Below are 14,311 nucleotides of genomic sequence, written 5' to 3'. Positions count from 1 at the left end.
TTTTAATTATATAAAATAATTTTGTGCATTGGTGCTTAATTGTATAGCAATTTCATTTCCCAGTTCAGTGTTCTGGGGCAGATGAATTAGTACAGTCAGATCTTACGTTTAAATTTATTCTAGAGTGCATTCCCTAAAGGAGAAGAAAATAAGAACAGTGCAACACAAATATTGATTCTAAGGCTTTTTTTAGAACTTTTAAGGTATCTTTCACAGAAAAGGAGATGGATGATCTGCCGTATTTTACATGTCTTTCAGAGATTTACAATGTAGCCAGCCACAGGTGGCAACTGGCACCTATGAGAAGCATAGTGCTGGCATGCAATGAAGTTGCAGGGGAACAACAATAAGGATTGCTGCAGGACTTGAGAAAGTCCTATATTGGTGCAACTGCATTTCTTGGGGCACCTTGAGTTTGTCTGCTTAGGACCACAGAACTTGGTGCAGAGGTGAAAGTGTTAATGCAGCAGCATGCAAGGAAGGTGCGTTGCCTGGTTGTATTTTGAGAGCAATGGAGTTACTTTGGCATTAAGACGCACCTAGTTATTAGTTCATGCACAGCACTGGAGTGCAGATTTATTGGAGAATGGGTTGGAGAAGGGGCTTGTCACTCGCATCAGCTGAATCTCTACTTACATTGCCGTGGTATCTGGCTATGCAGGGTCTCCTTGAGTAAAGACTGTATCTAGCTTTCCAGGTTTCAAACTGCTATGCTTGCATTACTCCTAGTTCCAGAGCCAGCTCTGGAATCTGTGCACCACGCTCCTCACCAGCGGTGAGCTTATCACATTGTTAACCACTTAGAAATAAAGGTATTCACATAATTCTAAAGATTGTGACCAAAGCTGGCTTTGTTAGGGATGAGTAAATAAGCACAAATAACTATTATAAAAAAGAATGTTACTGGGAAGAGATAAGAACAAGAAGGAAGACCAAGCTTTAAATAGTTATAACTGTAATTCAGTTGAACAGTAGGTGACCCTTACAGATTGTCCCTGAACATTTCTAGCATTAGTTTCAAGTTTGTAAATTAGGAGTGGAAGTCAGACAAAGCCTGCTGCTTCCTGTCTTGATTTACTGCTGGTTAAAAAAACAACATTTAGTTTGAGTCAACAGTTGATAGTGAACTTTCACAGTGCTGTAATTGGTGTTCCACAATAGTAACTATTTCAGAGACTTGTGTTTTAATAGGCAGACATTAATGCAAATATTGACTTTGGATCTTACTCTTCATAATTTGCATTTTCCTCCTTCTCACCTTTCAAAGAGCTATGTTAAGGGTTTTAGATATGACCAAACAAAAAAATCCCTAAGCTTTTGGCTGAATGGGAGCTGCAATACTGAATTTAAATGAAGACCTCCATATGTTTGACTTGAAAGCAACGGTTGTTTCAGCTTAAATGGAAAATTGGGTACAAGTCGGGTGATCTTACCTGAGTTATGGCACAGCCTTTTTTATAAGTGTTTTGTAGGCTAGGCCATATTGTTTACATTTCACTTTGTACTTCCATTTCTAACAGTGACTTCTAATGATGCAAAAGTTTTCAAGACTTGACAGAACAAACGCCTGGTCTGAATTAATTTTGTCCCTGCTTTGAGTGAGGTGTTGAACAGGAAAGGTCCTAGCATCCCTTCCAACCTGAATGAATTGGTGAATCTGAATTTAGCGGTAGCACTTACAGGTCATGTAACAATAAATAATTGAGAAGACTGATGTTTGAATGATAATCTTAAAGAACCCAGAGTAATACAAAAATGTAGCTTGAACTCTAATTTTTAATTTTATTTATTATTAATATCCTAATATCTGTAGGGGTGAGCAATTGAGTTCTGTCTTGGTGAACATTTTCCAGTGAACAATTATTTCATTTAAGTACATTATCCTCTGGGAGCCCCAAAGCTCTTTGTTAACTGCAAATAACTCTTGTACAAAATGGTTGTGCTTTTGTGCAAATACCCTACAAGAACTTAGTTACAGCACCATTTGCGATGTTCTGTAGTTATTGAATAGACTTTTCCTTGACCACAAACTTGTAACTAAGATGCAAACAGAGTGGCATAGGCTACTTTTTTTTTCACATTTATCAATGGTTTCAGACATTGCTTTAGTTTAAAATTATATTTAAGAATTTTTTTTTCATACTTCATGAGGATTTAACAGTTTTGCAGTGAGTACCCAGTGTTGAAAATGCGACATTTCCACAGGAACAAATTGTATGTACGATCTGTACGCTGATCACCTACATGAGCACTTTCCTCTGGATATCCATGCTACCTCAGGGGGAACTATCTGCTATTTTAAGCTGATTGCATCTGTGGGCCATCTTATTCGTCTTTCAATAATATCCCTTCAGATTGAAGCAGATAACTGCATCACAGACTCGTTAACAATTTATGACTCTTTGATGCCAATCAAACATAAGATACTGTACCGGTGAGTATAAATTTTCATTGAGAATTTGTTGACAATCATTTGGTTGGGTTTTTCATTTGTTTTGGTTTGTTTCTCTTTTTTTCCTTCCTGTAGATTTGTTGATGGCAATTTTGGTGTGTTTTAGTTTGTTTTGTCAAAAACACTGATCTTCATAGTTTAGGCATACAACACCTGCCAAAATACCTTTTAACTTTTATTTTTTTAACAGAAGTGGAAAAGTTGATCTTGCCAATAAAAGAAACAGTTAAATATTCTTTACATTTTTCTTTATTCCTTAATTGGAGTGCATCTTCACCTAGCTGCAGAGCTATGAGAAGTTCACACATTACTGGGCGGAATTTTCTGTTTCGTATCGGGAAACAGATGCTAACTAAAAGAAAATGTCAAAATTTCCTCCCCTAAGCAAGCTCTTCTTCTATATGAAGACTAGTGCTCTTCATGTGAAGACTGAAGTGCTAAAACTGTCTCATGGTTATTTAGATACTTACCACTACTCACCAGTTCAGCGCTTTTTTTTTAGCTCCTCTATTTTGAGTAGTTTTAGAGCGTTATTAATATCTGGAGTTAAAGCTCTGATGAGTTGAGGGATGTGGAATTTTTAAAAATTATTTTTCTCCCCCCCCACCCCCTCCTTTAATGATGCAGTAGGCTCGTTTGGGGATTTTTTGTTTGACGTTCCTGGTAACCAGTTCCATGGGTCTCTGTTATACGAAAAGGTGAGGACAGAACCTCCATCAAGTAGATGAGCTCTGTGTTTTGACCCCTTAAGTCATTTTCTCTGGCCTGTCAGTGTGTGTATAAGCCTCAAAAAGAGCATTGGCTTTTCAGTCCTCTTTGAGAGCTGTCCTCTAGTAATCTGAATCACTCTGACTTGTCTATAAAAGAGCAGGTGGTATTCACTTATTTGTTAGTATCTGTAGAAGACTGAGGATATCTGCTATGTAATGCATATGGAAAGTAATTTTATGAGACTAGTTGATTGACTCAGGTTCTTAATTTCTGACTTGAATAACTTGCTTGTCTTTCCCACTCCCTGAACCCAAGCTAAAGCTGTTTCTCTAATAAAATAAATCTTCTACAAGCCCCTCTCTACTACTGGCTTCATTCATTTTTGCTTGGAGTGAAGGCTGAAAGTCAGTACTATATCCTAGAGCTAACCATTCCATCTTCCTTTTCATGTTTGCAATTTCTTTTTTGTAAGAAGTGACTTGCCAATACTGAGTTTCTAACTGGCCTTGTAACGGCTACTTTTTTGTTCAAGAGCATGGAGTTTTTACTGGGCTTTGAAGTAGGTAAGCTCTGCACCTGTGGAAAATTTTTGTGCAGAATGAAAGAAACCTGTTGGGTGTTTGGTTTGGGTTTGGTTGGGTTTTATTGGGGTTTTTTTGTTTGTTTGTTTGCTTTGGTTTTGTTTTGTTTTTTAACCAATTGCTTATGTTAAGTATTCTCTTTTCTTCCCTCTCAGGGGTTGTGAACCAGCCGACTCATTGGTGTCACTTGTGTCCACAAATAATCTCATGCTGGTAATGTTTAAAGCAGCACAAATAAAGGAACGGAAGGAGTTCCATGGATATTTTGAGGTCATTGCACAAGAAAGTAGGTTTGTTCTGTGTTTGGAAACATGTTTAGTGTTTCTGTCTAAGATCCCATGGTCCTTACTACGGATAAATGACTCCTGTATCTCAGTTTCCTTTTTTCTACATGCCTGTCTGTCTCCATCTTCTCTGCAATACTGAGTGTAAGCCTTCCTCTTGACTAATTTAATCTGTGCAGATTAGCTGTCCTTAACTGAGATAGGAAGGGAGAAGCCTGAAACAAGCACTGACTGAATTTGGTTGGTCAGGACTGCAATGTACCAGTAGATGGAGTTGTTATTCCAGGTGTGGCACTGCTCTGGCCTCCTGGTTTGGGGCTCAGTGGTGATGTTAAAGGTGGAAGGAGTTCAGGACTAAAAACTACTTTCAGAAAATAAAACTTCAGTAGCTTTTTCTGCATTTTCTATCAGTCCCTGTCTCCTCATTAACACAAAGGAATCGGTTATCAGTGCACCAAATCAATAATCTGCTTTTTATTGCTTTAAACTTTAAGAAGTGGTCATGAAGTTAGATCATAATCACAAGCAGTACAAGGAACATCACACTAGTAGCACGAGAAAAATCTAACGCAATCCAATGCAAGGAAATTTGAGCTGCTCAAAAAGATGCTGCATACTTTCCATGTTGAGAGTAATTAATCATTAAAACACCATAATAAAAGCATGTGATAAGTTCTCCATTATAAGTAACTTTAAATTCATGGCTGTTATGTTTTTTTTTTTAGTTTAAATTCAGGGCTGGGTTTTCTTTGTTGGTTTCTATGGTGTGCATGTTTGTTTCTAATGAATTCTCTAATTCTGATTCTAATGAATTGTTGAGCAGTCATAAAAGGAAGTTTTAGCTTCAAGGAAGCTGATTAGACTAGCATGTTGTTAATTTCTCTTCTAATTGGCTGCATTTTAAGGCTAGAGATCCTCATGTACTACCACAGTGTAGATGTATTGATATGCAACACTGTTCACTGAGGCTTGTTTGCAAAACTGACTTCAGTGAAATGACCAACATAAACCTTCACAGTTTTTTTTTTTCTCCTGATCCTGCAGAGCCCAGCAAGCATTTCTAGACTTTTACATCCCTTGTCTGTCTGTTGGCATCACTGGGAAGGGTATCTTTTTACAGCTTAAACCCAGATAAATAAAATTCCTAAGGTGCCCTGTTTTGCAATGGAAGACTTCTGATAAGTTTGGATGCTTAGCCCACTGAATAGCTTTGCTAGCCAACATCTGCCTTTTGTTTTTTTTTTTTTCCCTATTCCCTAGGGTGTGGAAAAGCAATAGTGACAAAAGAGAAAGTTGGCTATGAAGGGAGAATCACAAGTCCCTATTACCCAAGCTATTATCCTCCAAAATGTCTTTGTGTGTGGAACTTCCAGGTAACATGAATTAACGTGAATCTCTCTCTCTTAGGCACTGTTGTGTGTTTTGGCACCCAGACCTGTAAGAATAGCAGAAACAACTATGTAGGGAGTAAGCTGCATCCTTACAGATGTAGAAATGACATAGCTGAATATCTGGCTGTGCTCAGGTTTTTTGTGTTGGGTTTTGTTTTGGTTGGTTGTTTTTTATTTTTTCCAGGCACTTAATCTTAACAAAGAGAATATAGTTCCTAAGCTGTCCTATTATAAATGTGAAAAGCTGAGATAAGTTTTTGTTTAGTCTACAGAATTGCTTCACAGCAGAGAATGTAAGGCATTACTGTTTTTAATTCTCCTCTTCCTACCCCTAAAAATTTGGAGGAGGAGAAAAAAAGTGTAAAAGAGTCCTCTTACCTATTTATTACTGCCACTTCTCTGATATCTCTTCTCAGCCTAATTTGTTATGCTTAATAAATTGAATTTTTGTCTCTTAAGATCATAGAATCATAGAATGTCCTGAGTTGGAAGGGACTTGCAAGGACCACCGCGTCCAACTCCTGTCCCAACACAGGACAACCCCAAAATTCACACCATGTGTCTAAGGGTGTTTTCCAAGTGCTTCTGGAATATTGTCAGGCTTGGTGCTGTGACTGCCTCCCTGGGGAGCCTGTTCCAGTGCTCCACCATCCTCTGGGGGAAGAACCTTTTCCTAATATCCAATCTACACCTCCCCTGGCACATCTTCCTGCCATTCCCTTGGGTCCTGTCATTGGTCACCAGAAAGAAGAGATCAGTGCCTGCCCCTCCTCCTCCCCTTGTGAAGAAGCTGCAGACCACGATGAGGTCTGCCCTCAGTCTCCTGTTCTCCAGGCTGAACAACCCATGTGACTTTAGCCACTCCTCACACAGTTTCTCCTCTAAACCTCTTCATAACTTCATGGACCTTCTCTGGACACTCTTTAGTAGCTTGTAGCCCTAATACACTGTGGCGCCCGAAACCGCACACAGCACTTGAGGTGAGGCTGCACCAGAGCAGAGCAGGTCAATCACCTCCCTTGACTGGCTGCAATGCAGGGCTTGATGCACCCCAGGACTCGGTTGGCCCTCTTGGCTACCAAGGCACACTGTTGGCTCATGTTCAACTTGCCATCGACCAGAACCCCAGGTCCCTCCCTGCAGAGCTGCCTTCCAGCCTCTTGTTCCCCAGTGTGTATGTACATCCAGGGATGCCGTGCCCCAGGTGCAAAATCCGGCACTTGCCCTTGTTAAACTTCATACGGTTGGTGATTGCCCAGCTCTCCTGTCTGTCCAGATCCCTCTGCAGGGCCCCTCTGCTCTCGAGAGTGTCAACAGCTCCTCCCAATTTTGTGTCGTCAGCAGACTTAATGAGTATTCCCTCCAGGCCTGCATACAAGTCATTTACAAAGAGATTTTATAAAGAGTACCAGCCCCAAGATGGATCCCTGATGAACCCCACTAGTGACTGGCCACCAGCCCGATGTAACCCCATTTACTATAACCCTTTGAGCCTGACCCATCAACCAGTTGCTCACACATTGTATTATGTGTTTATCCAGCAGTACGCTGGACACTTTGTCCAGAAGGATACTGTGAGAGGCAGTATCGAAAGCTTTACTGAAATTCAAAAAGATTATGTCGACTGGCTTCTCTTGGTCAGCTAGGTGGTTAACCTTGCGATAGAAGGAAATCAAGTTTGTTAGGCAGGACTTTCCCCTCGTGAACCCGTGCTGGCTGGGACCAATGACTGCGTTGTCTTTCAGGTGTTTTTCAGTAACTCCCAGAATAATATTCTCCATAATTTTGCCAGGCACAGAAGGGAGACTGATGGGCCTGTAGTTATTGGGGTCATCCTTGATGCCCTTCTTGAAGAGACAACGTTTGCCAGCTTCCAGTCAACTGGGAACTCTCCAGATTCCCAAGAGCATTGAAAAATCATTGAGAGAGGTCTCACTGACATCAGCCAGCTCTTTAAGTATCTTTGGATGAATCCCATCAGACTCCATCGACTTACAGGGATCTAGCTGGAGCAGCAAGTCCTGCACAAGTTTAGGGTTGACTGGGAGTTTATCATTGCCACAGTCATGGTTCTCTAGCCCTAGGTTCTCTAGGGCTCTGGGGGTCCCGGAGCCCACCATCGGTGTTGAAGACCAAGGTGAAGAAAGCATTAAACATCTCTGCCTTGTCTATGTCCCTGTTTGTGGCATGGCCGTGCTCACCAAGGAACAGGCCAATGTTACTCCTGGCCTGCCTTTTGCTATTAACGTATATAAAGAAGCCCTTTTCATTGTCCCTCAGAGTACTGGCCAGCTTCAGCTCTAACTGAGCTTTGGCTGGATGTATTTCCTCCCTACAGTGGTGAACAGCATCTCTGCAGTCCTTCCATGCCACTTGACCTTGCTTCCACTGGCCGTATACTTTCTTTCATTTTTTCACCTTATTTCTAGAAGAAGATCTCTGCTCAGCCAAGCTGCCTTCTGCCTCGTCTGCTTGACTTCCTACACTTTGGAATTGCCTGCTCCTGTGCTCTTAGGAGGTGGTGCTTAAAAAGTGACCAGCACTGATGGATCCCAGCACCTTCAAAAGCTTTTCCCCAGGGGACCTTACTAAGTAGTTCCCTGAGCAACCTGAAGTCTGCTCCCCTCATATCCAGAGCTAAGGTCTTGCTGGCAGTTTTCCTCCTGTAACCATAGATTTTAAACTTGACTGCTTCATGGTCACCATGGCCAAGGCGGCCCCCAATCTCTATTTCACTCACGAGACCATCCCTGTTAATAAGCAACAAATAGAAGGCGGCACCTTTCCTGTTGGTTGTCTTAGTACCTGTACCTCCAAGTTATCATCCAGATGGTTTAGGAGTCTTCTGGATGTTGTAAAAGCTGTGTGGTACTCCCAGCTGACATCTGGCAAGTTGAAGTTACCCATAGGACAGGGGTGGTTGGCTTAGAGGCATCCCTTATTTACTTAAAGGGTAACTCATCAGTGTCCTCATCCTGGCTGGGTGGTCTGTAGCAGACTCCCAAGACAACATCCACTTTATTTGCCTGTCCCTTAATCCTTACCCAGAGGCTTTCAACTGTTCCATTGCCAACCGCAAGGCCCCTGCATTCCAGCTCCTCTGCTACATACAGTGCCACCCCACTGCCTTGCCTGCCCTGCCTATCCTTCTTGAAGAGCTTGTAACCACCCATCATAGCATACCAGTCACATGACTCATCCCACCAAGTTTCACTTACACCAATATGTCTGGGACTGGGCCAAGGCTTCTAGCTCCTCTTGCTTGTTCCTCATGCTGCACACATTTGAGTAGAAATACTTCAAGTGTGGTTCATTGTGCCCATCACCGCATGGAGCAGTCTGAACAACCTCACTAACATGCAGCTCCTTGAACTTTGGCATGCCATCCTATTGCTCATCACTGACTAGCCTGGTATTGTCCCTTTCCCCCTTCCAATCTAGTTTAATGCTCTACTAATCAGCCCTGCTAACTCCTGAGCAAAAACCCCTTCCCCTTCTGAGAAAGGTGCATCCCATTGGATGTCAGTAGAGCTGGTGATGAATAGGCCATCACATGATCGAAAACCCCAAAGTTCGTCCAGTGACACCAGCCTTGGAGCCATGTGTTGATCAGCTGGGTCTGCCTGTTCCATTTAATATTATTCCCTGCTACTGAAAGGATCGAAGAAAATATTACCGAGTACCTGATCCTTCAACCAACTGCCCAAAGGCTGGGAAATCCCTTTTGATTGCTTCTGGACTTTGCTACGTCTTCTCTCCTGATATGAAGAACCAACAGCAGGTAATAGTCTGAGAACCTTACCAGACTAGGGAGTTTTCTAGTGACATCTCTTACCCTGGCCCCAGGGAGGCACCAGACTTCCCTGTGAGTTGGGGGTCATTTGTCTCTTCTGTCATGCCTGGCTAGTGCATCTGTCTTGGGATGGTAAACTACCATTCTACCAGCTGATCATCTTCTCTGACTCCCTGATAGTCCTCAGCCTGGACACCTCTTCCCAAAGCTCTGTCACCAGGCTGAGCAGTTCTTTTACTTGGGCACATCTCCCACAGGTGAGCTCCCTGCTGCTGCCAGGTACCAACCCAAAACTCAGGCATGCCCTGCAGCTCAGGACCTGGATGGCTGCATGTTCCCTTGAAAGCTCTGTTTGGGTGGCCACAACCAGTTCTTGCTGCTGGAGGGGCCACGAGGGATGCTGAGGGCACAGCTTTTTGCCTGGTGGATACCATGGCTCTTGCTGTTCTCAGGTCCTTGTAAGTGGGTTGCAGCCTCTATTTGATGTGGCAGGGCCCACCCTGCATGTGCTGCCTGTGCCAACTGCTGCGCCACATCCTGCTCGCTCATGCTCCTGAGGGCTGTTTCAATTTCCCATGGTGGCTCCTGGCAGCGCTCTTGCCATGTCAGCCCTGCTGGTGGGATCTGCTGGCCCCTGCTGGGTCCCTCCGTGTCCCCATAGGTTTCCTGGGCTCCACGAACCCACCTTTCCTCGTCAGCACATCCTCAGACACAGAACTTACCATTGCCACCACTGTGCTCCTCGCTGACTAATGTTTTGTCCTATCGGCACAATCCCTCAGACTGTATTTTCTCGGTGTCCTTTTTCTGTACCTTTTCAGGTAAAGCAAATGACCAAAAATTTATATCTGTTTAAAATAGTTTTGTAGTGCCTTGTCTGACGATACTAGTATTTTCCTATCAATGCTGCTAAAATATGATCTTTGACCTATGGTTTGCCCTTAGTGCTTTCCTCTCTAAAGAATCTGGCAATGGAAGCAATGCAGCCTGCCGGTTACCCACCTTTCTGCTTATGATAGTCATGTCTGGTTAAGCTAGTGGTTGCCCACATTGAATCACACCAATCTGAATGGGGTTCAGCTAGCCATGACCTACCTCTTCCTCTTTTAGAAAACTAAGGCAATTACTCTTTTGCTAAACTTCAGGTCTTCAGTTCACCCTGAACTTCTGAGGGAGAAGTTTCTGGACACTTAACATGTGCAACCCTCAAGAATTATTTCTCAAAATAGTTTAATTTCCCAGTAGTACAATGCTGAAACTTCCCTCTTTTCCCAAATCATGTTGTCTGTAAAAGAGAAGAAAAATCTCAATTTCTGGATTCTTGTCCTGAACCAGGCCTTGTTTTTAAAGGAACGTTGCCTTGTCTTGCAAAAAGATCTGTTCCTTTAAATAAGGAAAGTCTAATTAATTATGAACTCTCATGATACTGCTGGCTTAAAAAATCTTTTGGAAAATGCTAAAGAATGCTTGGCTGAGCAGGTGCTAGCAGAAGACTACATTATTGTGGTAGAAATAAATACAAAGGTGACACAGGTATTCAGTGTGGTATCTTAGCTAACAAGCTGCTGGGACTGTGTGTCCCTACACAAGTAAATTTGGATGTGTTTGAGTGCTTTGATCTTGATACAAAAGCTGCTTTCTATGGCCAGTGGCTTTTTGAAGATGAAAGGGCTATTGGCTGGAGGGGGAGAAAGCCTGCAGCTGTGGTGGGGCTTTGCCAACCTTTGCTTTTACTCAAGACTGAATAGCTGGCAGGTGGCTCAAGTGCTGGCCATTGAGCTGGCAAAGTCAGCACAGTTCCCAGAGCATGGCATTGCCAAGCACCGTGAGATAAGTCTAAGGACTTTTGTGTACTATGTCCACAAAAGGAAAAAGAAGACCGCTTGCACTGTCTTTCTTGCTCACAACAGACTCCACAGAAAAGCCTTGGTATAGCGCTGAAGTTTCATAACTATACCATCAGTGAGAAGAATATTAAAGGCTGTGAGCGGGGATGGTGGAAGATTAATGAACACATGTAAGTACTTCTGCATGGGTTATTAGACCAACATTACCAAAATAAACCTTGCCATCACTGCTGCAGCTCAGTCAGGGAGTATCCACAAAGACAGAGATACTTCACTGATGTCTCTTACCATTCTCTCACTTTGGCTGATGATGTAACTGAATCCTTGTGAAATACATATATATAAAAATTTTCTGTTTAAAAGTATCAGAAAGATGAACGCAAGAGCCTTGGGTACTCTTTGGAGAGAAAGAAATGGAGAAATGGGAAGAGTTGAGTGAAGGTGGATGTCCTGTGAACCCTGAAAGAATTCTGGGTTTTCTAGGATCATTGAGCAAGGTCTATTAAAGCCCTTTTAAGTGTAACTTAATTCTATGATTGCTCATGAGGACACCAAACTTAATTAACTTCTCAGTGAAAGCTATTACAATGAGATTGTTGGGAATAGAAGAGTAACTACTTCCACATTCCTGTCACTGGCTCTTAAAAGAGAAACCGCACAGACTGGCTGCCAAGGTACCATTGTATTTCTTGAGTGTTTTTTGTCAAAATATTGCTGCTATTTAGTAAAATACTGTTGCTCTCCCATACACATTGTCCATCCATTTTTTTCTCAATGTTTAAAGGCATCTTTCAATCACTGGATGATAACACAAGATTAGATTTAGGATGTTGACATTTTAAATTTTTTTTTTTAAACTTTGTTCAAAATGGTTTGTTCATGGAAACCTCAGTAAAATCAGGCTTGAAAATGAATTTCTGAACACAGTGCTGAAACTAAGCAAAGTCAGTCAGGCCTTTAACAGTGTAACTGAAAGAATTACAGAGAGAAGAAAAAACTTTCTCTGTTCTTTGATACCGTGCTGTACTTTCAGAGAGAAAATTAAGTCTGTCTGAATATCCTAAAATTATGCCTTGCTGCGAATTTGTTGCTGGTCTAGATGGTCACATAAAAACACCAGTCAAAACAGACAATATTTGGTGTGTTTGTGGGCTTTTTTTGGTGTTCTTTTTATGACATGATTGGAAAGATTTGAGATGTTAAGGATGGCTGAGATATGAATCAAATAAAGGCAAAATCTGGAGGAAAAAAAAAGGGAGGTCCTGGCACACAGCCCACTGCTGTGCAGGAGACTTCAAAGGGCTCTTGGGCAGCTCCCTATTTATGACAATAAGATGATTGACTTGTAGTCATATTTGCATACCAACAACAGACTTTAGGTTCTTCACTGTGGTTTGGTGGGTGCATTGCACCATAGCCCTTGGCTATTGTGTTATTATCTGTCTCCCGAATCCCCTTTGAGCTGGATGCAGCCATCATGACCAGATGCATCCGTTAGGATCACCACTTATTGCCTGAGCAGGGTTGGGGGGGGCAAGCACACTGTCACAGTTTTCCCCAAATTTTAATGGTTAATGAAATGGGGTGGGGGGAGAACCCCACCTTTTCAGCTTCCTACAATTGCAGCTTATAGTATGCATTTTCTGCTATCTTAGGTAAAAAGGGTGTAAGAAGCTGCAGGAGACTGATCTTGGTAAATAAAGACTGCTACCATGAAGATGGTGCAGATAAAGTTGTCCCTAGAGGTTTGAAGGAATATTATCTAATCAGAGACACTGACCTCAACCACAGAGTTCTTCCTTGCTTTTCTTCCAGTGGGCGTGCAAATGTTTCTCTGTCTAGTCAGAGGAGTTACAGCTGATTAACTGCTTTTGCTGAAATTCTCATAGGCAGGAATATCAATGAGTCTCTGTGAGCAGATCATTAGAAGTTTATGTGGACAAAGATGTTGCTAGTGGTTTATTTTTCTTAAAGCCATTGGTGCAATATCCCATTGTCTCTGCTACAGGATGCATGTATCTACTCATCCCCTGAAAAGGTATCCCACTCCCTGCTTCAACATATGGGACAGGGTCCCCTTAATTAGTTTCTCTCTGTAGCAATGGCACCGAGTTGTAGAAGGTGCCTTGCAACCTCCATTTGCCTTGGACCTGGAGAAATAGCTAGTAAAACACCAGTAGAAGGCTTCCAGGGATCTGTAGCTCTGTCTTAAAAATCCCACAGGCATATGGCATCTCTCACTGCGTACAGGAGATTGTTTCCTTGATGTAGCTGTCGCAGCTTTTCCACAGATGAGCAGGAGCTTCCTCTATTTCTGGTGAGATGAGTTTGTTTTATGTGGCTAAGAAGTGGTCAACGCAGCCTGCAATTATTTTTTTTCAATGGTGCTGAGGTTTGTTTGAGGGAAACTGTCTAACTTGTTGGCAGAAGGAGAAATGTAGAAATATCTGTGGGCTAACTAGGGAGGATCAGATGGTTAGGTGGCATTTTGCTATGTGCTTTGGCAGGTTGTTTTAGGTTGGGAACATTGATGACACTAAAATGAGTGAAAATGACACTTCCTGTAGCAGGAAGTCTTCACTTTTAGCCCTGCGAAATATTTTAAATTTTTTTGACAATTTGCTATAGTAGAAAGCTGTTACCTTAACTTTCTTCTTTGCATCTGTTTTTAGGATGTGTAAGAGAAGTCTATTTTCTTAATTGTTTTGTTCCTTTATTTTTCGCATTGCTGGAACAGAATCTCCTAGATCTGTTAAAAGGATGTTTCATTTTTGTAGGGTGAAACAAAGCACATATGGAAACATGAACAAGCTTGGCCATTCCCTGTGGCACGCTTCAGTGAGGTGCACAGGACACCAGGCAGCATCTATCCGCATGGAAATCACTGCCCAATTTCCCTGCATTCACTGACATGAAAAGTAGTCCCGGTGCAATGCCTGGTGCTGCCAAAAATAAACAAGGGAAATAGTTACCTCTGGATCATAGTCCATTAGTCTATTTAACAATAAAATAATCCATTTTCATGTTATTTGAGTTCACTCTAACTGCAAGTGTGCATGCCAAGTGTTGCTAAGAAACAATACGGCTGCTTCTGCTCTCAACTATTTAGACTGATAAGTACTTTTCTTGACCGGAGTCTTAAAGCCAGATGTTTTTCTTGTAAGTGTTGCATTTTTGGAGCATTTTAGTGGAACAGAGAAGAGGGTCCTTATTTCTACTTCTAGAACAACATGTACTGTCAATGTTCATTGG

The 14,311-nt window shown here is 42.1% G+C and overlaps 1 protein-coding gene across 1 annotated transcript in view; it reads left to right on the top strand.

Annotated features, from left to right (window-relative positions):
* Positions 1 to 14,311, top strand: part of TMPRSS7 (transmembrane serine protease 7) — a 32,371-nt gene that overhangs the window by 6,806 nt on the left and 11,254 nt on the right. The window contains exons 6-9 of the mRNA XM_075103773.1: positions 2,206 to 2,434; positions 3,900 to 4,030; positions 5,289 to 5,401; positions 11,123 to 11,229. Of these exons, the coding sequence (XP_074959874.1) occupies positions 2,206 to 2,434; positions 3,900 to 4,030; positions 5,289 to 5,401; positions 11,123 to 11,229 (580 nt within the window). The remainder of the gene's footprint in view (positions 1 to 2,205; positions 2,435 to 3,899; positions 4,031 to 5,288; positions 5,402 to 11,122; positions 11,230 to 14,311) is intronic.

The sequence above is a fragment of the Phalacrocorax aristotelis genome, chromosome 1 (assembly GCF_949628215.1).
Source record: "Phalacrocorax aristotelis chromosome 1, bGulAri2.1, whole genome shotgun sequence".
Lineage (NCBI taxonomy): Eukaryota > Metazoa > Chordata > Aves > Suliformes > Phalacrocoracidae > Phalacrocorax > Phalacrocorax aristotelis.
The sequence above is the reverse complement of the archived record's forward strand: the minus strand, read 5'-3'. Positions and strand labels throughout refer to the sequence as shown.